The sequence below is a fragment of the Plectropomus leopardus genome, chromosome 22 (assembly GCF_026936395.1).
Source record: "Plectropomus leopardus strain MGB_pleo_1.0 chromosome 22, ASM2693639v1, whole genome shotgun sequence".
Classification (NCBI taxonomy): Eukaryota; Metazoa; Chordata; class Actinopteri; order Perciformes; family Serranidae; genus Plectropomus; species Plectropomus leopardus.
In genome coordinates, this window is record NC_142197.1 from 16,871,279 (window position 1) to 16,897,758 (window position 26,480).

General features: G+C 38.6%; 4 protein-coding genes across 5 annotated transcripts; 2 read left to right on the forward strand and 2 right to left on the reverse strand.

The window, feature by feature from the left end:
* Positions 1 to 7,292: 7,292 nt before the first annotated feature.
* tprkb (Tp53rk binding protein) lies at positions 7,293 to 15,079 on the forward strand. 2 transcript variants are annotated; one of them, XM_088072538.1, is made up of 5 exons: positions 7,293 to 7,458; positions 12,366 to 12,528; positions 12,693 to 12,815; positions 13,925 to 14,101; positions 14,740 to 15,079. In XM_088072538.1, exons 2-5 carry the CDS (start codon positions 12,388 to 12,390, stop codon positions 14,824 to 14,826), a joined length of 528 nt encoding a protein of 175 aa, XP_087928664.1. In that variant the 5' UTR covers positions 7,293 to 7,458; positions 12,366 to 12,387; the 3' UTR covers positions 14,827 to 15,079. The 2 variants fall into 2 exon arrangements, with proteins under 2 accessions (XP_087928664.1, XP_042367121.2); XM_042511187.2 differs by lacking the exon at positions 7,293 to 7,458 and having other exon boundaries at positions 12,288 to 12,528.
* alg10 (ALG10 alpha-1,2-glucosyltransferase) lies at positions 9,543 to 12,156 on the reverse strand. The gene is made up of 3 exons (XM_042511185.2): positions 11,735 to 12,156; positions 10,748 to 10,945; positions 9,543 to 10,655 (listed from the first exon to the last, which is right to left on the reverse strand). Exons 1-3 carry the CDS (start codon positions 11,897 to 11,899, stop codon positions 9,594 to 9,596), a joined length of 1,425 nt encoding a protein of 474 aa, XP_042367119.2. The 5' UTR covers positions 11,900 to 12,156; the 3' UTR covers positions 9,543 to 9,593.
* A 564-nt stretch (positions 15,080 to 15,643) lies between the features above and the next one.
* Positions 15,644 to 19,101, reverse strand: LOC121961271 (uncharacterized). The gene is made up of 7 exons (XM_042511186.2): positions 19,008 to 19,101; positions 17,998 to 18,175; positions 17,727 to 17,908; positions 17,419 to 17,549; positions 17,194 to 17,342; positions 16,442 to 16,531; positions 15,644 to 16,239 (listed from the first exon to the last, which is right to left on the reverse strand). Exons 2-7 carry the CDS (start codon positions 18,173 to 18,175, stop codon positions 15,998 to 16,000), a joined length of 972 nt encoding a protein of 323 aa, XP_042367120.2. The 5' UTR covers positions 19,008 to 19,101; the 3' UTR covers positions 15,644 to 15,997.
* Positions 19,102 to 19,118: 17 nt separating this feature from the next.
* Positions 19,119 to 26,041, forward strand: trmu (tRNA 5-methylaminomethyl-2-thiouridylate methyltransferase). The gene is made up of 11 exons (XM_042511007.2): positions 19,119 to 19,324; positions 19,455 to 19,620; positions 19,704 to 19,810; positions 20,498 to 20,620; positions 20,807 to 20,979; positions 21,533 to 21,586; positions 21,754 to 21,820; positions 22,063 to 22,163; positions 22,831 to 22,975; positions 23,067 to 23,149; positions 23,602 to 26,041. The coding sequence occupies exons 1-11, from the start codon at positions 19,243 to 19,245 to the stop codon at positions 23,752 to 23,754; spliced, it is 1,254 nt and encodes a 417-aa protein (XP_042366941.2). The 5' UTR covers positions 19,119 to 19,242; the 3' UTR covers positions 23,755 to 26,041.
* The last annotated feature ends 439 nt before the right edge of the window (positions 26,042 to 26,480 follow it).

A 26,480-nucleotide genomic window follows, 5' to 3' on the forward strand; every position in this document is an offset into this window, starting at 1 on the left:
TAAATAGCTTTATTTCCCCAGCGCCTCTTGAGGCGAAGGGAGGGGTTGGATGAATTGATCGAGGGGCAAAGAGAGGCAGAGTGAGAGGAAAGGTGCTAATATCACTGTCAATCAACATCTAATGCAACGCCAGCAGAGAGAGAGAGAGAGAGAGAGAGAGAGTGTTGCCACACGGAGGACAAAAAACAACATACTGCATGCACAAAATCACACACACACACACACACACCACAGAGGAGAAACACTGCTCATTAACAACAACAGAGAGAAACATCAAGGCCACCGACAGCAAGGTACACCTGGAGGATACGATTCTCCAAATGCAACAAAAATAACATACAGAAAACTCTGCACTTAGAAAATAACATCCAACCTATAAGAAAACACGACATAATCCCTTAATTGTTTAAATTCACCAAATGATTATGTGATGATTAGTCGATGCAAAAGGTCGTGCGAGGTTTCTGTCCTCTCCGAAGACTTGATGTCTTTACGCTTGAGTAAGTCTAATGAACACTGTGGTCGCTGTCTGTCAACCAGGGTTGTAATTATGTTCGCTTGTCACTTCCTGACACAGTCTGTAGCTTAGCAACCTGCCGCAGAGACGGAGCTAAAGTTGGATCTCATTTGAATATTCCTCTGAAATTAAAAGAAAGAAAAAGAGACTCAGATGGTCAGTGCAACACTAAGTGCCCAGATGCATTTTCCTAAACCCGAAAGTCTCATCAGGACAAATCCTGTCACACACACTGCTCACGTGAAAGTTTTACAGACAGCATGCTGGAAACAGTGATATGAATGTGGGCAGGTTGCATAATTACTGTGTGCCGTTAATAAAACAAAACACATGCTTTGGCTTCTTCGCCCACTGAACTCCCACCGGTTTGATTTAAATAGAACATTTCCTTGTGTGCTGTAATTGTTTTTTTTAAAGGCGCTAAGAGACGGTGTGTCCAGGTTTATGTTCTGAAGACAATATGTGTTCTAAAAACATTTTTCTTACAGCATATGTAATGTCCAAGTGAGATTAGAGATTTTGTTTTGGTAAAAGCAGGGGTGTGATCAATGTGGCATGTATTGTTTAACTTAATTTCATTGTACGTTAATTTAGGTCTCACATGCAGTACATGCAAGAATGGTAAAACGCAACACAGCAGACACTCCTGACTTCTAGTCCTCAGTATGGGACAATCTTCAAAAACTCCCATAATGCAATCAAAAGTGCCTTTGATTAGGCCAGTGGTGATCCTGATGATGTATTTTAGAGCCACAGTCTGCATGGTAGCAATCATAGATGTATAACATTATCTAGATACTGGATGCCAAAATGGCGCCTATTTACTAATTCCCATGTCCCCTTCATTTACATGGAGGGGGCGGGGTTTATGATCTATACTGCAGCCAGCCACAAGGGGGCAATCAAGATGTTTTGGCTTCACTTTAAGGGAGCTGCATCTTTATATAAGGTTCCTGGTAAAGCCTCACAAAACTGCTGCCATGGCTGCAGCCTCTTAGTTTGGTTATTGACCTTCCCTTACCCACAGATAAAAAAAAACTTTCAAATTATTCCAGAATATCCCTTTACTGTTGCTGCTGTGAGAGTTGTAGAATAAAGTCATTTTGACATGTCATGTAACATATGGCGTCCTCTGCTTCTCCATCTGTTCTTTCTCTCATTGCTCTGTGTTTTTCTTTGTCGGAGGTGTGATCCAGACACAGACTGCGGCTCATTAAATCACGTTCTCCAGCAAACAATTCACTGTCAGATTTGATTTACATGTTTTGAACGCTAATTAAAGGAAGAGATAATTAAGTAGCGATCATGAGAAAACAAAGTTTGGAGCTCTGAGATGTGCTGCGTTTCATTTCTGCTCATTTGAAAAAAAAATCACATTAAACACACAGGTGAAGAGCGACAACTCTCATCGTGTTTCTTTCATTGAAGTCCACAAACACCAGCACCAGCAGGGCTAAGTGGCACAAAATAGCAACTTGGCCACTCAGTTGATGAATGGTTTTTGTTGTGCTTGCTGTGTTTAATCAGTGGATACCACACACACACACACATACACACACACACACAGAGAAACCTTGCCTTTGTCTCAATTAGCAGTACATATGAGGCCACTTGTTCTCCCTAACCTGGCTTGATACATTATGCATCACAACTAAGTGTTTCCGTGTGTAGGTGTGCGACAGTGTGTTTCCACCTCTGCAAGCAATGCATTATGCAGTGAGACAGGAGGCAGATGCACAGGGTGCGAGCAGCTTCATTGGCTTGCAAGATTTGTGTGTGTGTGTGTGTGTGTGTGTGTGTGTGTGTGAGAGAGAGAGAGGAAGAGAATCTAATAGGTCATTGGGGAGTCTGGTGAGTTTTTGTTGTGATGTGTGTGTGTTTTCTCCAGTCACATGATCTGAGAGTGAGTTTCTATCATGTGAATGTGACTACACGTATGTGTGTTGACACGTGGATGCATGTTTGTAGGAAGCCGACTGATGCACAGTGACAGGGTAGAGAGTGTCAGAGCAGTCCGAGAATCATCTGACAGCGATGACCTTGCCAACACCCTGCTGACTACCCACACACACACACACACACACACACACACACACCTTTTTTAGGCAAAGGTTTGTCCTCACAGGGGGGAGAGAGGAGAGTTAAACACTGTGGCAGTTAATGACTGGTAAATAAACTAGAGGGAACATTTCGTCTATTAAAAGTTAAAGTTAGAATTGGTATGTGGAAAAATGTAATTATCTATTAAGAGATTTCAGTGAGTCACAACCATCACTGAGAGCCTGCAAACAAAAGTGTGCATTGTAAAACAGGAAATTCACAATATGTTATGTATGGTTATTTTGCATTTCAAAATATTATTGTCAAGGGTAGTTTTCGTTTGACTATTGATCTTTTGAAAGCCTGGATTGACGTCACATGTTACATGTTGTAACCGTGTTTTATGCTGCCCCCTTGGCTAGGTCACTCTTTAAAACGAGATTTTAAATCTCAATGGGTCTTTTACCTGGTTATGTAAAGGATTCATATAAACAGGTCCTGATTTATTTTTTCTTAATTTAACATTAATTCTGTTTTCCACTGTAAGATGACAAGAAACAAATCTGAAAAAGTGGACATTTATGCTTATTTTAAAGATTCAGATGAAACATAAAATATTTGGTAAGAAAAACAAAACAAAGTGTTTTTTCCGATTTTTAATTTGAAGACAGAGGAGCATTTAGCAGCTAAAGTGCCAGATATTTCCCTCAGGAGTTGGTGGAGACCAAAATGGAGGAAAAGGAGAATGAAAACTGGACTAACATTCACCAGACAGCCAGAAGTAAAACTCTGGATAAATTCTGATGTTGCTCCCTGCATTTCAGAATAAATGTTTTTTTTTTGTTGTTTTTTTTTACATTTCAGCAACATTGTGGTTAATGTGTGGTTATGTTTAGCCGCAAAAACTTGGTTATGGTTCGGAAAATATCATGTTTAGGCTTAAACACCTGCTTTTGATGGCAAAATCCCAGCTGGGAATTCTGCAATTTCTCTGTAACGCCTCTTTAAAAACCAAACCCTTTTTGTGACACTATTCCCGCTGGAAACACACAGCGATAGGGAGCTAAAAAAAACACCCTCATTTCAGAGTTCAAGAACATGAATTTTCAATTACTTTTCTCTTTTACAGGGTCTGAGGTCAAGTAGTGTCAAAAAAACAATCTTACCAAGTCATTTTTGCTTACTCCCAATTAGAAAATTAATTGTTTCCTCTAAACTTATTTCTCTTCATTTTGCTATATTTATTTTGTATGGAAAAGCTTCTGTCGTGCATCTATCAAATGCCAACACTAACCAGAGAAATTATATGTAAAGAAGCCTAAAAATGATTACCATCCTTATAAAAGAGAGGCATTTATTGTCTAACTCTCTAACGCTCCCAGCAGTGGAGGCAGACTGGAAAATGAAAAGGTCTCTGTTGTAAGCGCCCACTGTAGGGGTGATAATAATTATCAGGAATGGCATGTGCTTTGCTTTTGAGATAATGACTGTGACAGTTAAAGGCGGTGTATTACTTCTCCAGCCAGTAACTCTAATAAACTGAGAGAAATTGAAGGAGATGGTTCAGTAATACTCAGATTTGTTCTACTGAACTGCCGGAAACACAAGCTGAAGTATCTGATGAGTTGCTAATGCCAGTTTGGACCACTTCTGACTACTACCACTTTTGACTAAGAAAACAACAAATTGTTTATTCTTTTACACAATAATGAAGAACATGTTTGTTCTCTTCTGTTATGTAAACCTGAACTGCGACTGCAGTAATTATAGTCACATCTTTCGTAATGAGATCGTCACTGTGCTGTCATATCTACCTGTGACCCCAGTATGTTCCTCTCTCCATCCTCCTCCTCCTTTCCTTTTGCTCCACCTTTTCCCATCCCAATTATATTTTGTTCAGGCAGTTTTTGTGTAACCGTGGGGAATGATTAACTCTGATTACATTTTTAAGAAAACAAATCTATCTCAGCATCTTTCTGTGTTGTCCTGTCCTCACCTTCAGCTCCAGAAAACAAATGTCTCTGAAACTTCTAATGAATTACTCACAGCCTCTGATGCTACAAGTTAAACTCTGGAGGAAAGTTTGCATGTGTGTGTGGGCATACACTCAAAGAGACAGGAGGAACAAAGAAACAGAAGAAAATCAGGTCTATTCTGAAGAAATCAGTGATGACTTTACAGTCATTGTAATTAGTGCAGTATATCTTACTATATATGGAAGTTTATCAGCCCTCTGAAAACTGAGCAAATTGGCTTGATATTTTTCAAAACCATGAGAAGGGGAGGATGGGCAACTTAACAAGAAATGACCCAAAAATGACAGTTAGTAAAAAGTACGGGAAATTACCTGATAGTAAGAAAAAATCTTAAAAACAAACAAAAAATAGAAAATGACCTTAAGAAAAAAATCTCTAATAAATGAAATACATTTTTTCTGTGATATAATTTTAAATCTGCAATTAACAGAACTGTAACATTTTCCCTCATTTTTAGATAAGATCTAATACAAACCCAAGCCAAATTTCAGATGGTTTCCTTGTCGTCGTTGACTAACTTTTATGTCGTTTGCGGTACATCTCTAAGCCACGTGTTTTTGAAGGAAATTTTAGAGCTTTCAAGACAGAAATTCCGAAATTAAAGCTAGATGGATGTTGATGTGAACGCTTTTTAGTCGGAAACTCAAATTTTGATATGACATGAATTTAGCATCAGCTTGCCAGCTGGTGCACCACTTCAGAAATGACTCAGAAATGTTCCTTTTTCTGTCAGTGGCTAAGTTTTTTGACCTAAAATAATTGAATTAATACACTGACACTATTTTTCAGTGCAAAAACTAATTGTGTTTCTAATTTAACTATGAGAGTGTGTATTCCTCAGATATGTTTTATAATTCCTAAGAACTTCCTTCTCCAGTCAGTGTAAGGCCTGTTCATTTTCTAACATTTTAACATTTTTTCATAAAATGCAATCACATTCCACTTTGTTCAGGGACAGAATTATCATATACAACAGAAATAAAAAATCTATGAAAGATGATAGTGCCTCCCTCTTGGGCTGTAATTTAAAAAACACCAGAACAAAGTGCTGAGAAAATCTGTCCTTTCATCATCCCCAAAGTAAAAATCAATGAGACACTGAAAAGGGAAAGAGAGGGTCAGGCAGGTTTATCAAAAAGCCAGAATAAAAATACACACTCCTGTATATTCCAAGCATTTCCCACCCTGCACTCAACCTGAACACAGCACACACAGCATCTCCTTCACACCAGCTCAGTGTCTGAATAGTGTAATCAGCATTTGTATAATCATCTCAGTTTGACTTTATTAAAGTCTCTCCTGTGAGCTGGACCCACGCTGCCTCGTGTAATTAGAAGCTCATAGTCACGCAAGTTAGACGGAGAACAGTCAGTCTTTACAAAGTAAAGAAGAGCAATCCTAATTACCACCAGCAACAGAGCAATCGATAGGTTTTATTATCACCATTAAATACTGTAGAATGTCAGATCCTCTTCATTGAATTTAACTGCCTTTGTTTCTTTTTTCCTTTGTCTAGCTGTAATTTCATTTTGTTTGAAAGCACTGCCGTTTGCTCAAGGTGTAAGTGGCTGATAATTTGAACAAAGCAAAACATGGCGTGAAGGCTTCACACTAACCATTTAGCTTTTTGTGTTTGGTTTTACACAGGCTGTAAGTTTTTCTTTGTTACTCAGCTGTGAGAGCATCTTTTAGGGTTTCAGTGTTGAATTATATCCAGTTTGAAGGATTTGTTTCATGTTTAAGTGCTCACTCTGCTCATATGAACACCCAGCTCCCTCTAGTGGGTGATCTGTTGAGTCAGCACATTTTCATGGAGTTATCATTTTTCCAGAGCATTTTATTTTCCCCCTTTATATATTTTGTTGCCCTTTGTCTTCTGTAAAGATTATGTGGTAAATATATTTTCTGTAACATACAAAACCATGTGTTTTAGGTAGAATAAGGTTAGTTATTAACAAAGAAATTGGATAAATAATACAAACAATTAAAGTGATGTGGCTTGTTGGTGCAGTTCAACTCAAATATTTGTTGAATATAACCAAAAGGGGGCTCTTACAATGAGTGTTAGCCTATTAACTTAACCTAGATGAAACCAAAGCAGAAATAAAAACCTCACTATTCTGAGTTACTTGATGGAAAACAAAACAGTGCAGACCCCCTGACCCTAATGACTCAAACACTCGCAAAAAAACTGTGTGCATGGTCAGATTTTGAAAATTCACCTGAGCCAGTCCTCAAAAACTAATTCAACAATTAACAATCTCAGCTTGAAACAACTGCTCTATAAATAAACCTGACTTTTAGACTTCATATTGCATGAGTCATTTTATTCAAAGGTTTACACAAGATTGTATCAACAGGGGAGCAGCATACAGCTGGAGGGACAGTCTAACTTCATGAATGAGAAAAACTTGGTAAGAAAAACTTAAAAAATGTAATTTCTTAGTCACTGTTGTATTACGTTGCATTGGTAAAGAAAACTGTTGTTTTGCATGCTTCAACAGAGAAATCCGAAAACAAAGAATTTGTTACCATTTAAACAGGTTCACGCATTGATGAGGAGCACCCCTGGGTAAGACAAGGTGTGCCTCTCTGTTTAAAAATGAAATGTGCTGCAACAACGAATCGATAAAGTCATTTATAAAAATGTGTTGGCAATGAGTAAAACGATCGATTCGTTGTGTCGCGCGATTATTACGTCGCGCGCTGTGTGGCGGGACTTTAGGGCACGTGCTGAGGGGATAAGCCGGTGTTTTGAAGAGGCATGGCGTGGAGGACGTTTCGGACGAAAACTTCAAAAGTTTGGGAGCAGAACAAGGATCTAAAACGAAAGCGAAAGTGATGAGGAGGAGATCTTAACTGCAGGTAGGACTCGACAAAAATCGACATATGTTCAGGTTGAAAGTAAGGAAATGTAATGGTATGTTGTGTAAGCTGGCAACATTTACTTTGTTACAATTGTTTCGTGTTTTATAGTTATTTATTATTTCTAATGTAATGTTATTTAGACAGCTCAGGGATGTTCAAGCAGCCGCCTGTTTATGCACTGCACTTCTGCACTGTTGTCAATGATAATCTGTTTTTGAACAAAGTGATGGGAGAAAAAAAAATGCTTATTTTATTATTATTTCTATTTTTACTTTTTTAAATCCAATTCATCAATTAATCGAAAAAATAATCTACTTCCGATTAGCAAATGACTGGACAAATGAGACTGATTATACTGCATGAGTTGTGTGTTTGTAAACTGATGTTTTGATTTAGTTTTGTTGGTATCAGTTTATTTATATTCATTTAGACCTTTCAGCCTTTTTGGATTTTTTTTGCTCACTATGAAGACATACGAGAAAAACAAAGTTTTCTTCAGGAATTCAAAGTAACACTGAGTGAGTAATTGATATACAAATGATCATTATGTGGGTGAAATATTCATTTAAATCCTTTATGTATCTACATAGAAAAATAACAGTGAAACTACAAATCAGGCACAATGAAAACAGTCAACAGAAAAGGGATAACAGAATGCTAGCAATTAAAATGCAAAAACAAACTTATTGACACACAAAATTTCTAAATCATTTCCTGTGGATATTTACGGTTTGATCAAAGTAAAAATTAAAGGTAAAATTTAAAAACCATATGTATATCTTGTCCATATTCCATATAGTTGTAAAGGTTTCTGTGGGTCAAACGTGTCCATTGATGTTCTTCACTGGCAGAAAGCAAAAAAAAAACTCAATCACTGCAAAAACATCCCATACATTAACAATTATAAAGTATACAATATGGCTGTCATTTTTGGTCTCTTTAATCATATTTACAGATTATGTCAACAGCTTCACAAAAGATCCCTTCAGAGCTGCATATAGTATTTACAATTAAAGTACAAAACTCTTAGTCATAAGAAAACCAAACCCAGCCTCATCAACTCCCAGAAAATGTCAAAAATTATCTTTTTTTTCCAACCTAGGAAAGAATCAACACTTAAACCAAAAATCATTTAGGTAAAGTAGAAACAACTTTTATACACAGTAAATTCTCATCAAAACAAGCCATTATAATTTAGATTTTACAACACTAATATCATCGCTGTCATTGTCAAAGCTGAAAACTTTATTATTATTATTATTATTATTATTATTATTATTTTTACAAAATTAATTCTCTATGAAAACTCTTGGTCATTTTCATGTAACTGTGAATTTATTTACAATTAATCTACAGCCCTGCTTCCATTTGTAGCTTTTGTCAGTGAAAACAAAACACAGCATAACTCAGCCCCCAAATCCTCTACATTAAAGGTGGTCTGCGATTTGAACACAGCCCCACACTGCCTTTTAAAGGCGGGAATATTTCGGCTTGATTTTGAATCGCAATTCTGTATAAAAGGTATGATTGAGGAATTGGGGGACAGAGTTGTCTCGCCTTTAAGCTGGCAGTGGTGGTAGTAACAGCATCAAATTGATGTTTGTGTAAAAGGGATTGTAAATTGGGTAGAATGAGCTCCTTACCCCCCGAGCAGAGGGAAAGATCAACCACAGAGGACGGTAAATGCATGTTGTTGCAATATTATGCTATTGGTATGGCTTGTTATAGTGCTTCCCTACACATGTTATATGTAACACTAGAGGCCGACACTGTTGTATTATGTGACCCACCCATCACACCTCTTTTGCTTCCACAATGCCGGCATGCTATAATCAAAAAATAAGGCGACTTGATGCCTGTTTGGTTTGGTTCTGTGTAGTAAAGCAAGCCAGTGTAATGAAGGGACTTCATTGTCATTAATCAGAATTGCAGTCTCCACCTTTACATGGTTTTTAATTTTCACTGCCACATGTCACATTAAAACTAACATTATTGATTCTCAGTGTAAGATATGGCGATCCCTTTATGCGCTCTCGAGCGCCATTTGATTGCACTGTATGAAATGGTGAAAATGTGAGTCATTTTTGTTTGAATTTCGGGAACTCCTGACACTTGATACTTGTCTCTTTTATTCACCACATGAACCTCTGTGTGGCCGTGCTGTCCGGCCAGTGGAAGGTCTTGGTGATGAAGATGTAAAGCGTGGCAGTGTTGACCGCAGTGTACAAGAGGAACTCCACAATGAGTCTGGGAAGAGAGGGGAGGGGCATGTGCAGGCGGTACATCAGGTAGGGCACGATAAAGTACCTGAACTCCAGCAGTTTCTGGGGCACTGTGGCAGCCAGGAGGCACGCCAGGAACGCCAAACTCCAGAACAGTGAGCGCGACTTAAAGGAGTCCAGAAAATTCCACCCTGCGAACACGTACGCAGGGACGAGGAGAAAGCGCACCAGCTCGTGCCTCTGGTAAAGCCGTTTCCACACGTAGAAGGGGAAATGGCGGTTATCCGCCAGGAGGTACTTGTGGACGAAGGTGAACTTCCACACCAGGAGCAGGGAGACGCACGTGACGAAGAGGAAGAACAGAGGCTGCTTCTTTAGAGCGTGGAGGAAGCGAAGAGTGCGGTGGTAACAAAGCGAGACGGGCAGGGAGAAGAACAGGGTGAAGGAGAGGAAATAGAAAAGCTGGGGAAAGTTGAGGCAGGCTTCGTGACTCGTCCTGTCACCCACCACTATCCCATCATTCAGCACCACGAACGCCAAGAAGCCCACACCGACCACTGCGTAAGGCCACGCCACCAGCAGCACCGCCTTCACGTGACTGGGTGAAGTGAGGAACTCAAGCGTAAAAAGCATCACTTTCTTAGCACCACTGAGTGACAGCGGAACCTGCGATGGAGGAGACTTCTCATCCCTCTTTTTCGTGTGCTCCACCCTCCAGGCCTCGTCCATTTTGGCGGCCACCAACGTGCTCGCGCAGAAGGCCACCCAGATGATGTTGGTCTGGCGGAAGAGCACAGAGCAGACGCCGAGGAGCGCCGATGCCTTGTGGCAGCCGTAGAGCGTCATGAGGTAGGTGAAGAGGATGAAGAAAGTCGATCCGGCGTCAGTGTAGTAGAGGAAGTTAAAAAAGTAGAGCACAGGGAAGGTGGATAGAGACAGCGCTGACAGCACTCGCCGTGAGGTTGTTCGTGTCTGAAAACAAGGAAACATGACAACATCAGACAACAAGAAAATGACAACAAAATCACCAAAGCATGATCGTCCTCCTCCTCCCGTAATGATACCTTCTCCCTGAGGTGCAGTTTGCAGATGAGCAGGTAGAGCAGGTAAAGGTTGCCGCAATTGAAGAGCAGGTTGATGAATCGCAGCATCGCTGTGGAGCACACCACCTGGCCTGTCAGGTCAGCGAGCCACACCACGGGCTTGATGACTCCCACGGAGACCAGGTACAAGCCCGGGAGAGTGGTGATCATCGGGTCCCACTGAGGAAAGATCGACACCATGTTAAAAGGACAGTTTACCAATTTTACGTGAAGATATGTTTACTTTTCTCAGACTGTGAACATAGATTTTCTCTGGGGGATCCATCCAAAGTCTAAGAAATGTAATCTTAATGACCTCATGGTGATGCCATCTGAGTGATCTCAGCTTGGGTTTAGAGATGATAAATTTCTAACAGAAAGTCTGTTACTAACTGGGGACAAATAGTTTGAAATACGATGTTGTTTATTTGTCTGGAGTAGTCAAACGTAGTAGTTTCAAGTGACTCACGTCTTCTTACTGCATTTACAAGAATCCACCCTGCCTGAATTAAGACAACCAATCAGCCAAGTAAGCTTTTTTATCGTTGCTGGCAGCGCAGTGAATATGAGTAGTGATTTACATGCGTTAGTCTTCATTTTTTCATAATTTTATACCTACATAATGCAAAAGCAAAGACTACGAGGTTTGAAATAACGTAAAATCGTAAAATGCTCTGTGAATTGACATTTAAATAAAAGAGGAAATACGATGATGATCCTTTAATCTCCGTTTCCCTCCCGTCTGAATGATGCTTGAGAGGTTGCCTGCATGTAACCTACAATACATTTAGGCACATTAACCCCCAACTAATGCCATCCTATATGTCCGACACTGAGATTAAAAGCTCTAAAAGCTGCCACATCATTTTAAAAAACAAAAGCTCCTCTGTTAGCTAACCTTAATCCGCTAAACAACACGGACACACTCGCTTTTATGGCGACCGCAGCTCTCAGGAAGTCACTTTTTACCTCGTTAAATTTCCCGTGGCAGTATTTCTGAGCTTGTGGGACGTGAAAAATCTCGTCCATGTAGGGCTCTCTCTGCTCCCGGGTGACTCTGGAGAAGAGCAGGCAGGAGATGAGAAAGTTGGTGCTGCAGAGAGCAGTGAAGATGTAGCCCTCAAATTTCTCCATGTTTGATGACGAAATCCGCTGTAAAAGTGAATGCAGTCTGAAGGGAGCTGTAATAATGTTGTCTTTACCGCATATCGACTGGATTCACCGATTAAAATCGCGTAACGATCTCAATTCAGAGAGAAACAGACTGAACTGTGACCAGTATTTGTAAACGGAAGAGTTTGGATTTTTGACAGCTGGCGGTCCACTGCGGAAACATGCTCGATATTGAAACTCCCTTCTATAATGATTAGTTCCGGGTTGTATTAAATACTTTAACATCCCACTTATGTCAAAAACTAATCACCATAATTATACACGTGGTTCTTTTTAAATAAAAATACTTTCAGATACAGTTTTTCTTTATTTTACGGAGATGTTTTGCTAAATAGGAACTTCCCTCTCGGGTGGTGTCACCTTGTTATGGTTCCCCTTCGTGTACAGACGTTCACGTAAAACGTGATTTTCGTGGCTTTCTTCACAGTTCGTGGATTAAAATCTCCAGCATGAATTTAACACACGAATTGGAACTTTTTCCCGATCTCAGAGTGACTCAGATGCTTTTTAAGGAGGTGAAAAATGCGGCAGAGTTGAGGCAGTGTGCGGTGGAGGGTAAAATAAAAGGAGCCCTGATCAACCCGACTATGGTGAGACGCTTTCATGTAGCTTAAGCAGCATTTTACCAAACTTTTATCTGCATGTTTGTACATCGATTCAGCAGCTAATGAATAAATCTCCTTTTGTTTTTACTAATGGGAAGTAAACGGTGTCGGAGATTCATTCATAATCAAACCTTGTTTTTCATTTTCAGCTGGTGAGTCCTTTCCAGGTGCTGGTAGCTGCTAACAAAGCTGTGAGCTTACAGAAAATTGGGAAAATGAAGACGAGAAGTTTATTCTCAGAAATCATTTTCAACCTGTCACCCACTAATAATGTAAGTAAACAAAATCTAACTTCATTTTCTGTTTATCATTGTCACAGCACCAAGCTTTTATCATATTTTGGGGTGAATACGTGTTACTTTCAACGTTGCTCTCTCACCTAATGGTAGGTTTAATGTTGGGGAGGTTACTTTTAAAATGTAAAAGGACGCAGATTACTAATTACGCTGTTAAAATGTAATTAGTGATTACTTTAAATACTTAATCAAAGTAATGTAACATAACATTTGATTTAGGGTTCGACTGATATTGTTTTTTCAGGGCTGATACCGATTATGAATGAGACTGATAACTAAAATGCACTTACGATAAAAAAGAAAGTCTTTCTGTCAATATTTAGATTTTGGAATTTAACAAATTCCAACACAAATCTTTGTTCAAATGCTTTTAGTAAATGTTTAATCAAAACTGAAACGTTCAACATCATGTACGGCATGTTCCCAGCAACTATTTGTTTTATAAAGTCAAGTGAAAATTTAAATAAATGAATACATAAAAATAGCCCCCTGAGGTTTTACAAAGTAAAAGTTCCTCCCATATTGACACTTTCTTTGCACTTTTAAATTAATTAATTATCTGCATCATTTAATTAAAATACCTATACAGATTATATGCAAAATGCCAAATATTGGTCCCAATAATCAGCTAGGTCAATAACCCCTAATTTGATTACTTTTTGATTACTTTCTAACAAATGTTTAAAACTGAGCAAGAAAGCTGAAAAATGTAAGGATATAGGTGATGTCAAAAGAAGGCATTCCAGCGAAAAGATGCAAAGCAACAGAATGAATATATTGGGATGTAACCCCACATTTTGATCAGTAACTGTAATTTAAATGCATATCTTTTTCTCAGTAACTGTAAATGATTACAATTAAAACATTTTGTAACTTAATTAGATCTTACTGGTTACTCCCCAACATTGGTAGCTGGCTGCACTATTGACTTGTAGAGATGGAAGTTTATTCTTTAGTTGCACTTTTCTAAGTATTCAACTTGCTGTGGATAGGAGCATGAGCTAAAAGTCATAATGTACATGATAATCTCCATGACAAAACTCACAACAGCAATTAATTATATTTGTGTGCCATCCCTAATACAGATCTCAGAGGCGTTCAAAAGGTTTGGGATCTCTGATAGTGATGTCTCTGTCCTGGTGGTCCTGGTTCACAACAAAGATGAGTCGCAGCTTGTGTCAGACATCACAGCCAGGGTAAACGGACAGCAGGTTCCAGCGGAAGATGTTCCTTCACTGACGGATTTTGCAAAAGTCAAAAAGGTTCTCCAGCTCTGCTTTAATATGATGTGATATTATGTTATATATTTAATATTATGTGACCCCCTCCACAACTGTCATAATATATCTTTACTGGACTTGGTTGCTGCTGCTGCTGTTTGTTTGCAATCGTGTTAGTTGTAATTTTTTTTTCTTCTTAATATTGCTGATATTTTGTACATATATGTTATTTTTTATTTTTGAATATTTATTGTCTTTTACATTCGTGTCTTATTCTGTATGTCTGTATGTAAACATATGCAGCTTTCTAAAAGTATGCATTGGTTTAGGATGACAGATTTACAATTGCATAATAACAATTAGGTTCTTGAATCTTGAGTGTAATGTAGACTTGCGTGTGTGCATTTTGTTAGACAAGTAATTTGATCAAATCCAGGACATGCACACATGTTGTATATATACTGTTTATTATCTGGATGGGTGAATATTAGCTGGAGCTTTTTTAGATAAAGGTTGAAAGTGATAAGTTGTGTTTTTTCAGCTTCTTTCCAAAATGTGATTTCCGTTTGTTTGGGTTTTTTGTTGTTTTTTTTTAATAACTGACACCAATGGCTGTACTCACTAAATGGATTTCAGTAGCTTTTTCGTTAATCTTTCCCCTTTTTTTGCCTTTGTTTCAGCTATATAAAGTCACCCCGCAGGAGGAGAAGTGTGGCACTCTGCTGGACGCAGTTGTTTGCAGGATGGCCACCAAGGACGTCATGTAGCTACAACAGGAAATGGGACCAGGACAGGACTTAAAAAAAAAAGAAAAGAAATTGGTTGCCTTTTTTTTTTATATGGAATAAGGATTTATATTAATAATGTTATTTCTGCTGCTGATGTTCCAACACATGCTTAGTTTGTCTTCTGTGCACTCCATGCAACTCAAATCAATATTAACTACAGAAAAAAAGTCACATTTTCTGTACGTTAAGTTCATGTTCCCAGCTGAAAAGAAAATATACCTTATTTTTCATACGTCTTTGCATGCATTCTTGTTTTTTCTCCAGCTTACTTTTGCTATATACTGCAGTCGTTAGACTCTGACAGATGCAAGAAAAGTTTAAGAGGGAGTTAGGGAAGTTATAAAACTTTATTTAGCATCATCTCAAGTTTCTGCAGCAACTTTTCACGCTTCTCAGTCATTCCATTGAACCTTTTCAGTGACAGCTATATTTGGGCCAGTGATGTAAAGCTGGTCTTGTGTCAGCAGTAACATAATGGATCTAAACTGCTCAGGCCTAAATGTCAACTTGATCTTGAGAGGATAAAGATTATACATCCAAAAAAGTCCATGAAAGATACAGTCAAACCCTGCCAGCCAAAGAAGAGACAAGAACATTAATTTTACTGGTTGTTTAAAACATTTAGATGCAACTTTGTTTTTACAAGTTGCCTTGAATTCCCCATCTTTCTTAAAGGCAAGGATACTAAAATTCTAGAAAGTGGAAAACAGAAAGTCCCAGCATCACTTTACTTGCACCTTGATGCTAACTTTTTATTTAATTCTCAGATTTGAGGGCATAACATTTGTAGACTTGATGAATTTGGATTGAGTTGTTTATTAAACCAGACTGAGACTGCACACATTAAAACAAACACAGTTACAGTGAAATTACATGTATATAGAAATACTTAGGATTGTGGCACTTTAAATGCTCATCAAGAGTTTAGTTGTAGAAAACTAGCTTAAAAAATATGTTGTAGTTCACAGATAAACTCATTTCATCATAGTTCATCTGCAAAACAAGCAACCTCATATGATTAGAATTATTACATTTACAGACAAAATGACACGAAAATTATTTTATTTTTCCAAATCAGAGGACCTGAATAGCTTTTCATCTTCACATTTCTTTAATCTAGTAGAGGTCACATCATAGTGGTGTGCATTTGTCAGTCTGGGAAGTTGGCAAGCTCGTCTTTTCCGATGTTCCCTCCGCTGAGGATGCACACCACGTTCTTCCCCTCCAGCTCGGGTATCTTGTTGTTAACGATGGCAGCGAATGCAGCAGAGCCCGACGGCTCCACCACGAGTCCAGACCTGTAGAGGGTGGACACGGCTGACTTGATCTCCTCATCATTTATTAGGACAATTCCCTCCACGTAACGCTGGCACAACTGGAAGGGCAGAGTGCCTGGCAGACAGATACACATTGTAAGAACAGAAACAAACAGTAAGAAAATCAATGATTAGTCTTCTATCAATTAGTCACCCGCTGTAGCAGAAAATGCCAAACAATGAGGTTTGTACCTGCATCACTCGCAGAGTGAAGAGCAGATGACCAAGAGTCTTATTCAAAGTAAAAGAAAGACTGGGAGGAACAAGTTGCATGATACCTGCAAACGGTGGCGCGAGTCCTGAAGCGATGCTCTTGGCGTCCATGCCCACTGGCTTCTTCTCGATGAAACTTTTGTACATGGTGCAGGCTGAGTTAAAACAGAAGCACAACAGGTCCACTGAGCTGCTGCAATGCATAGAGGCTCCTAATGTGAATCATGAGCGGATTATAAGACAATAGGGTCCTAGGGCACCTCTCCTTCAGAGGAGTAAGACACACAGGTTTGATGGTTGTTCGGCAGCTTTTTGTGTCTTTTTTGGTTCTTTTTAATATCTTTGTTGTGATTTTGAATCACTTTGTAGTTGCTCTGCATCCCTCAGTCATTTTGTGTCTCTGTGGATGGTTTGCCTCTACCTCTTTTAGTAGTCGCCGTGAGTCTCTTTGTGCCTCTGTAGCTGTTTGGCATCTATTTGTAGTCATTTTGTGTGTCTTTGTGGTTGTGATACTTCTGTAGTCCTGAGTCTCTTTGTGTGTCTTTGCAACTGTTTCGCATCTCTTTGTAGTCGTTTTGTGTTTCTTTGTGATTATTTTGCCTCTGTAGTTGTTGTGACCCCCTTTGTGTCTCTGTGTAGCTGTTTTGCATCTTTTTGCAGTGGTTTATGTTTGTTTGTGGTCATTTTAAGTGTCTAGCTGGTCTGTTCAGTTAGTCTGAGTTACATTATTTAGGTGTACGCCAGGGGGCCCGCTGTGCCCAGAGGACCCGTTCAGTAATCCATCCACGCTTTTTATACTCCTCTGTGTTAGTTTTACCTCCTTCTGGCTCCACACCATAGATTCTGGTTTTATCGCAGCCTGACAGTTTGATAGCGGCTGCTACACCAGCCAGCAGCCCCCCTCCACCACAGCACACCACCACTACATCCGGCTCTGGCACCACCTCCAGCACCTCCATACCTAGACTGGACACACACAGCGTTTGTTTTAACAGATGAACGTTTAAATAGTCTAACATCCAGTGTCAGCCTTTGAGTGTACCTGGCGTGCCCTGCTATCAGATCCAGGTCATCGTACGAGTGCAGGAAGGTCATGTTGTCCTCCTGAACACAGCGGTTCACCACGTTCATCAGACAGGAGGTGGGAACTCGCTCCACCTCCACTCCAAAACTCTGAGGACGAGGATGACACTTTTATTGCAACCAAAGGAAATCATCATTTTCTAGATGAATGTGGACAAAAAAATGACAACAATAACGGGAAATTATAGTATAAATTGACTGAATGTCACATCCTGCCTCAGTGTGATGGCTTTGAGGGTTTTAAATCTGTCAGGTGTAACTTCTGACCTGTATGAGGATGGATCTGGACACTGGGGCTGTTTCTGGCATCACCACTTTGCCTTTTGACCCGTAGTGTTTTGAGGCGTACGCAAATGACTTCCCATAGTTCCCGGCAGACATGGTGACAAAATGACCACCCTTCGGCCTCCTGGCAAACTGATTGGCCACTCCTCTGATCTTAAACGAACCTGTCAATCAAACATCACAGGCAGCTCTTAAGTGAAGTGCTAAAATGAGGTTTTGTGAGATGAATCCAAGTGTTTTTTCCCCCTCTGACCAGTTCTCTGCATGTTCTCCAGTTTGATGTGGATGTTGCAGTGGATGTTGAGGGTCAGGGTTGTCTGGCACCAGGGGATCATGGGGGTGTTGATGACACCCAGGGGGCTGCATCTCACCGTCTCCCCAGCTTCTCTCAGCAGATCCAAGGTGACGGCATCTGCAGACACCTCGGCCATCTGTATCAGAAACACACAATTTAATATAGGAATATATTTGCGTTGTTAAGAGGGAAAGTGTGGCTATGTGCTTTTTTTGTAGTTATTTGCTCTTTGTTTGTTTGTTTTTTGTTACCTTTTTTGTGAGTAGAGGAAAAAAAATGTTGAGCAGCCTCTTTATGTACAGTATGTGTGTTACTGCTCTGGGTCTAGCAGGGCCAGTACCCATTTATATATTAAAAAAGACATGTCCTTATTCCCTGATGGCACACTGTATTTGTCTTTGATACAAATGTTGTATAATCATGTAAACCCAATAAAAAGTTTTTTTTTTCTTTTTTTAAATACATTTGCACTGTGGAGCTACCATGCATTTCATAAATGATTGGTGGTTCATATAATAATAATAATAATAATAATAATAATAATAATAATAATAATAATAATAATTTGTTTTACTATAATGATGGTAGTAATAAGTGCTAATAACGAGGGCTGCAAGAGGTGGTTATTATTTTCTCGATTAATCGATTGGTTGGTTGGTTGATTAGTGTTTTCCAAAGCCCAAGAAGACATCCTCAACTGTCTCTGGATTTTATATTTGTCCATAATACTATCCGGACTCTCACTGATACTAATACTATTGTAAACAGTTACATAAGCTGCTGGTTACTATGTTTAGATTTTACCTGCTTTATGTTGATAACGTTACTGGACATGTGAGCCGTTCACGCGCACAGATTTATTATGAAAATCTATTATGAACGTTGAACAACAAAACCTACTCTTTACAAAAGAGTCGATGAGTAAACCAAAACAATACATTTCGTTTATAGTCTTAGTCCACACTAACCTTATAATTTGTTTGGATTTTTCCGTGACTTTACAAAGTGACAGCTCATTGATGTTTACAGTGTTACGTTTTTTTCGGCTCCCACCAACACAATAGTTCCCATTTAAAACGTGTTTCTAGTCGGACACTATTATTAACTGGGCAGCAAACATGGCTGCCCCGGCAAGTGGCAAGGGAGACTTTTACTAGTTGCACAAGAAAAATAGTACTAACAGAAAGGTTTTAAGTGAAAAACATGGGTTTTATTAGACACGTCGTGTGCGCCATGTCTGGAGGCGTTGACAGCTCTGTGGCTGCGCTGTTACTGAAGAGAAGAGGTGAGAAAAACACACCTGAACCGAGTTATTTTAAAGTTATTTTAAATGATTAGCCAACTATTCAACATTTAAAGCTTTTATTTGAGTAAATACAAAGTCAGAATTTTTTTTTCCTCTCCCTCACATGAAGGCTACAGTGTGACAGGCGTTTTTATGAAGAACTGGGACTCTCTGGATGAAACTGGGGTCTGCAGCACAGAGAAAGACTGTGAGGACGCCTACAGAGTGTGTCAGGACCTGGACATCCCCTTCCACCAAGTGTCTTATGTCAAAGAGTACTGGCATGAAGTGTTCGGGTATTTTTTACTGCCGTGCATGCACCATAGACACCTTGTGACTGTTTCACTCTTTAATGTGGTGTGTCTTTTGTCACTTTCAGTAACATACTGAAGGAATATGAAAAGGGGAGGACACCAAACCCAGATATACTCTGCAACAAGCACATCAAATTCAGCCATTTCCACAAGTATGCCATCAACACTCTGGGTATGTAATCATAAAGTGAGAGGGGGGGCCCTCGAAAATCCCTGAAATGAATATGTTAACCCTTTAGAACCAGAGCAAATGGTTGTGAGTTCTTCCAAAAACATGGTGAGAAGGCAATCACCACCTTAATAAGACATGGCCAAAAAATTAGCAAAAAATCGGTTAAAAGGTACAAGAAAACTACCTGAAAATAAGCAACAACAAAAAAAGAAAAGAAACAAAAAAAAAAGAAAAAGAAGAAAATGTCCTGAAAAAAGTACTGTAAAAATGTCAATGTATACATATATTTTTATGTCATGGATTTTTATTATATATATATATATTTTTTATTTTTATAATTTTCTAATAAACTAATTTTATGGTCATAATCTTGTCACCTTTTACTAATTTCTTGCAATTTGTAGGATATTTTTTTTGCCAAGTTGGTCATTGCCTTTTTCCCAGTGTTATTTGTCCCTACATAAATCAAACCAATTTGCTCAGGTTTCAAAGGGTCAAAGGACTGAACTCTATAGGAAAAAACGTGGACACTCTCTGAGGCCCCTCTCATAGGGCCCAGAATTTGGTGCTACGCCTCTGTCTACTAGCAGTGGGTGTAACTTTGCAATGTTAAGATGGATTTAGTTATTTTAATGCCAAACAGAATACAATAAGTGTTTAATTATTGTTTTGCATTTGTTGACTCAGGTGCTGATGCCATGGCAACAGGCCACTATGCCAGGACGTCACAGGAAGACGAGGAGGTTTTCCTACAGACGCACACACCGCCGTCCAGCTCTCTCTTCAGAGATCGATTTGAGATTAGAAATCGTAAGAGATGAAGTCTCATCTCCCAGTTTAATTGTTCTCCTCTTTCAAGCATAAAATATGTCACTGTTTCTCTGCTTTTTGTGTCTTTTTTACTCTTTCTTTGCTCTAACTGGAAGTGAAACTGATCCACAGCACCAGCTTTAACTCCAGACCCTCTAACAGTACTTTTTCTCTTCTGTCTGTCAGCTGTGAAGTTGTACAAAGGAGCAGATCTCCTCAAAGACCAAACCTTCTTCCTCAGTCAGATCTCCCAGGATGCCTTGCGACAAACCATGTTCCCGCTGGCCGGACTCACCAAAGATTTTGTCAAAAAGATTGCTGCTGAGGCAGGTTTTCACCATGTGCTGAGGAAGAAAGAGGTAGTCATGCATACATAGACAGTTTTTGTATTTATTTATTTATTTGCAGGGTTTTTGCAGATTCTTAAAAAGTGTATTCATGAATGTAAAAATAAGGTGTTAAATGGCATTAAAATGTCTTAAATCAATGTCATAAAAATCTTTAAAATACCAAGACATGAGAAGAAGGATTTTATAGATGCAAGGCAATCCATATGAGGCTCGGTGAAATTTCTGCAAAAAGTTTTTTACACTCGTGATGGGAGTCAAGGAAGTGCAATGCTAGAAAAGTTCTCATAAATGCAGCTCTCTGCTACTCTTGTGTTGAGCGTGAGACAAAAAGTCCCACTCAATGTTGCATTGGTTCATACTTCTTTGTCTTCAGTTTTGGTTATTGTAAAATTGGTCTTTCATTTAATTTTAAGTGGCATTAAAATGTCTTAAATATAAGTTGCCTTTAGCTGCAGGAACCCTAAATGTTCTAATTTTGCATTGATAGAGATGTGTTTTTTGTTTTGTTTTTGTTTTTTTTAATTCACATTGAATTCTAACAGTAAACTCGACATCTTTCCAGAGCATGGGCATCTGCTTCATTGGAGAGAGAAACTTTGAAAACTTTATTTTGGAGGTAAGAATTAAAACTTCATTTGTTTATTCTGCATTACATTTTGACAAAATTCCCCAGATTATCTTTATTTTTCCTCTTTCATTTGATTTGGAACAAAGCCTCCTCCCTTTGATTCTGATTTATCAACAGATACATGTAAACCTTTTATTTTTTTTTTCTGTTAACAGTATTTGGAACCTAAACCAGGGAACTTAGTCTCCATTGAGGACGGGACTGTGATGGGAACACACAGAGGTTTGTTTATGGTTATATAAGGTTCTCAAATTATGAACTTCTCTGACAAAATGAAGAGCTGGTGTGTCAATATTACAATATCATACACAGAATGTAATAGCTCTTTATATTTTACATGCTAGACATTTAAAACTGCCTTAAAATCCCTGTTTGATGCGTCATCAATCCCTTAAAAAAGCTCATAGTGTACTCCTTGCGTCTTCTCTTGTTATTAACTTGTGTGTCTGTCTCTGTCCATCCAGGCTGGTTCACTCTGACGCTGGGTCAGAGGGCGAGGATCGGAGGGCTGAATGAGCCCTGGTTCGTGGTGGACAAAGACATCACTACTGGAGACGTGTTTGTGGTGAGAAAGTCTGTCTGTGTTATTGAAGTGGATGCATCTTTGTTGTCTTCTGTCTCCTCTTGAATTATATAATGCAGTATTTAAACAATAACACATATGTTCACTGCACTGTATGCTGTGTTGTTAATATTTAACACTACCCCCCCAACTCTCCACCCCGACCACATTAACAGACCTTAAAGAATCTACTGAAGAAGAAAATAAAGTAATTTCCAGTAAAAAAAAAAGGAGATAGCAACATAAAAAATAAATAAATAAATGTCACACTTAATGAAAAGTAAAAATAACTTTTTGATAGTCAGTAAAGTTCTATTAGACGTACAGCGTCTTTGACCCAGTGGTTGTGCACATATGATCTTTAACTTTGTCAATAAGGGAAGCCCACACACAGATGGTTGATTGTTTGGCTTTAATCATTTTTGCCACTGACATCTCCAATTATGTTATATCCAGTAAGCACAATTTAATGCTACAATAATAAAATACCATGAAATATAAAAAGTGTGGAGCCAGCTCAGGGATGACATTAACAGTATTTTATGTTTTTTTCATTTTTAATTTGCATTTATGTTGCTCACTTTTTAAAGGTGCAGTCAAGCATGCAACACTGTTTGAAACTCAACCAGTTTTTGCTCTTACTTCATTCTTTTAATTTCTTCTCACCCAGGCTCCAAAAACCAATCATCCGTCGCTTTTCCGTGACACGATGCGGACAGACCGCTTCCACTGGGTCACAGTTGACCCGCCCGCTGAACTAGTCAAGACCCAGATGATGGAATGTCATTTCCGCTTCCTCCACCAGATGCCACTCAGTTGGGTTTTGTGTTATCAGTGCTCGTATGCTGATAAATGAGAAGTTATTTACTCATCGAAATTAAAATACCACGTTTTTGTGCTCTCCAGTTCCCTGTACTGTGACGCTGAACATGAACGGCTCTGTGTGGATTTCGCTCTCCCAGCCGGTCAGAGCTCTGACACCTGGACAGGTAACGGCGAACACACACATGTGGTGCTGATACAGTGTATCTACTCGGGTCTGTGCTGTTACATCAGTTATAATGTCAAATTTTCATTTATCATTATTATTAGTAGCAGTTATACAACATCATTCACAATTTTATATCTCTATTATGTTCTATAAATGCAAACAACTCCAACCAATATATTATTCTGCTGTTCAGTTAACATATATACTAGATTTACTGACTCTTTGCTGTTAACCATCCCACTCTCACTTTACCTCATAACTTTATCTTCAATTGCTATTGTGTAGTTGTTTGTTTAACTTTTGTCATTTTTTTTACTTCTGTATTTATCTGTACTTACCTCTGTCTTTCTGCTGCTGCAACACCTGAATTTCCTCTCTTGGGATCGATAATGAATGTAATTGAGTATCAACGTATGCGTGTTTTCTTAGTCCTCTCTGTTCCTCCTGCAGTTTGCTGTGCTTTACAAAGGAGACGAGTGTCTGGGTAGCGGAAAGATCATACAAATGGGGCCCAGTGAATACACACTCCAGCGAGGCAGAGAGCAGTGGGCACTAGCAGCCGCGCAGCACAAGGAGCAGCCGACGCCAGAACCAGCCAGCTGAGATGACCTTGTGGCCCGGCCGCCGCTCTGTCCAGTACATTAGGTAGAGCACACTGTCCATGAAAATAAACTGTGTCTTAGACAGGGATCCATGACACAGAGTGCCGGTTCTGGAGGCCGTATTAGAGATTTATAACGGCTTATTGTTTTTAAATGTCCATCTTCAACATGTCAACAGTATTGATAATATGAGGACTAAAGGGTTGATTTCTGGACTGTTTTTAGTGTTAAAACACTAGGAGATTATCCACACGGTTAAATTATCTGCATCCAAGCCAAAGTGGGATTTGGACTGGAGACCAGATGTAATAAGTAAAGTAAGAAAGATAGCAAAATAAGATAACAAGATAGTTTTCTAAGTTACAATAATCCCATTTTGAACATAAATCAGACTTTTTCCATCAAACATTACTGAATAGATCTGCATCATAGAGCTGGGCAATATGGAGAAAATCAAATAGTTTTGATTTCTTCCATATCACCCAATATTTTTGACCAAATACCCCAGTATCAGTATTGTATGCTTGACTTTTGGTGCTTTCAAAAAATAATTACACAGAGATTTTTGATAAATAATCTTCAGTAATGTGGACATAATGACTAAGTGGATAAAGACAAATAATAGAACAGCTAGAACAGTCACTTTACTCTAATGCAGCCTTTAAAATCAGGAAAACACAGCACTTGGAGTATTACGATATCCAAAATTTAGGACTATATCTAGTCTCTTATCACAAGTTTGATATAATATTGATAAATTGCCCAGCTCTACTATACCACACCACAATAATGGCTGTCAGGTTGGTATATAAATTTCAGCTTGTAATATACATGGTTCAGCTTTATTGTTATTGAGCTAATTCTACACTGAATGCTCATGATCTGTTTGCTATGCATTGCAAAGACCTGCACATTGACTCAAGGTTATTTAAGGCAAAAATACCTTTTGATAAGGTATGGTGTACTTGATCTGGTATTTAAGAAGCGCTTTATGTTTTTTCAGTTGCTGGAATTGTGCTTATTATCTGGAATTGGAAACCAGCTCAAGTTCGACTTTTTAAAGGTTTTCAGCTCTAAACTTTTTCAGTAGATGGAACACAATCCATCAACCAAAACATATATTTGGAGAGTTTTTGTCTCCATATAGTAATCACTGTTGTGACCTCAAAGTAGGAATAAAAATAGGATTCAAGTTCATTCAAATAGGGGCCAAGTAGGATTTCACTTAGAGGGAGTTTGCTTGGCTTTTTTTGGTGCATACATGAAAGGTAAAGTAAATATATTAAAAGAAATAAAAGCAAAGTACAACAACACTCAAGAAAGTACATATAGTGTATAAAAATGACAAAACATGACGAAGATTGTTTTTAAAAAGTACTATAACACATATCTACAATATAGCTGTTTCTGAATAAGCTGTACAGGAAGTTCAGGACAGAGAGGCCGTCTTATTTAAGGTAAGTGACCCACGAACATGGAGGTTCTGGTGGTATTTTATTATAAGCTCATAGGGTACCTTTGTTTTTTGGACATCTTATCTGTGAATCAGAGTGACTGTGATGTTATAATGTGAGTCAGACTTTTCATTTACTGTAGTTGTTTCCTGTCTTCTCTAAGGTGGCTCATTTTGTTCACGAGTTTCTCTCCTTTTACCTGTTTTTCTGATTGACTCTCCTTCATGTTCACTTTGCCTCTTTGCCAGCCTCAAACCTACAGTGCACTGGTGATCAGACTCTACTCGGTTCTTTGAACCATTGTCAAAAAGCAAGATGCTTTTTGTTTTTGTGTGTTAATTGATAAATGAAGTCATTACTTCAGTACAAAAGTAGAAACAAAGTGCGAATAAGTCACTTTGCAATCTTTTGTGTTATTTGGACATTTTCTCCACTGAGCAGAAATGATGTTAATAAGCCAGTTGATTATAAATATAAGATAATATTTTCCCCAAAAACGAGTGAACAGTTGCAACCAAATATCATAAATAACAACAATAAATTTGGTGCCATTTGTTATTTTCGCTCTTTTACACGTGCCAGTCACATTTTGAGACGGTTGATTCAGTTGTTCCAAATAATTGAAAAGACAATGAAACTGTTAAACTCAGCTGTTTCTCAGGCACATTTTTTACAATTTTTTGAATATAAGATTTTTTAAACTGATGTTTGAAATATGCATGGGAACATTTTAAGTGCCTTTCAAATGGCTGTTGTTCTGTGAGTCATCGTTCTTCCTGAACTACAAACTGTAAATAGTTGAACATCTGAGAGTGAATAAACCTAAAAATGTGACGTGGTAGCTTATTTATCAATGGTCCATATACCTAAATATTACCTCCACAGTCACTGAGGGAATTACAGTATGTAGTTGTGCATTGGTTGTTCTTTGGTTAGTGATCCACAGGGGGGCGCTGTTGTACAGGAGAACTCCTCAGGGTGAACCTGATGTTCTGGACTCAGTATTGTTTTTCACCATCAGCTTACTGTATTTTCTTATAAATCCAAATTATTGTCACAGCAGAACCTAATTATACAAATATGACCTCATCATATTGACTGTTTTTGATATTTTTCTTTTTTGAAAAGCCTTGTTTGTCATCTGTCATCTTAATACTAGTTTTCTTGTGGGGGGCAGAAAAAATAGGGCTCAAACAACATTAATAAAAGTAAGACCTTCCTCTTTTTAAGGATTTTATTTTATATAACCAATATTAAATCAGTCAAGTCATTC

Excerpts from the sequence above, each read along its gene's own strand:
- tprkb (XM_088072538.1), top strand. The coding sequence starts at position 12,388 with ATGAATTTAACACACGAATTGGAACTTTTTCCCGATCTCAGAGTGACT. Across the intron at positions 12,529-12,692 it reads CCCTGATCAACCCGACTATG|CTGGTGAGTCCTTTCCAGGT; the intron begins GTGAGACGCTTT and ends TTTCATTTTCAG. Across the intron at positions 12,816-13,924 it reads ACCTGTCACCCACTAATAAT|ATCTCAGAGGCGTTCAAAAG; the intron begins GTAAGTAAACAA and ends TCCCTAATACAG.
- trmu (XM_042511007.2), top strand. The coding sequence starts at position 19,243 with ATGGGTTTTATTAGACACGTCGTGTGCGCCATGTCTGGAGGCGTTGAC. Across the intron at positions 19,621-19,703 it reads TACTGGCATGAAGTGTTCGG|TAACATACTGAAGGAATATG; the intron begins GTATTTTTTACT and ends TGTCACTTTCAG. Across the intron at positions 22,976-23,066 it reads CCTCCACCAGATGCCACTCA|TTCCCTGTACTGTGACGCTG; the intron begins GTTGGGTTTTGT and ends TGTGCTCTCCAG.
- alg10 (XM_042511185.2), bottom strand. The coding sequence starts at position 11,899 with ATGGAGAAATTTGAGGGCTACATCTTCACTGCTCTCTGCAGCACCAAC. Across the intron at positions 10,946-11,734 it reads GCCACGGGAAATTTAACGAG|TGGGACCCGATGATCACCAC; the intron begins GTAAAAAGTGAC and ends ATCTTTCCTCAG. Across the intron at positions 10,656-10,747 it reads AACTGCACCTCAGGGAGAAG|ACACGAACAACCTCACGGCG; the intron begins GTATCATTACGG and ends CCTTGTTTTCAG.
- LOC121961271 (XM_042511186.2), bottom strand. The coding sequence starts at position 18,175 with ATGGCCGAGGTGTCTGCAGATGCCGTCACCTTGGATCTGCTGAGAGAA. Across the intron at positions 17,909-17,997 it reads GGAGAACATGCAGAGAACTG|GTTCGTTTAAGATCAGAGGA; the intron begins GTCAGAGGGGGA and ends TTTGATTGACAG. Across the intron at positions 16,532-17,193 it reads TGGTGTGGAGCCAGAAGGAG|CCTGCACCATGTACAAAAGT; the intron begins GTAAAACTAACA and ends GTTTTAACTCAG.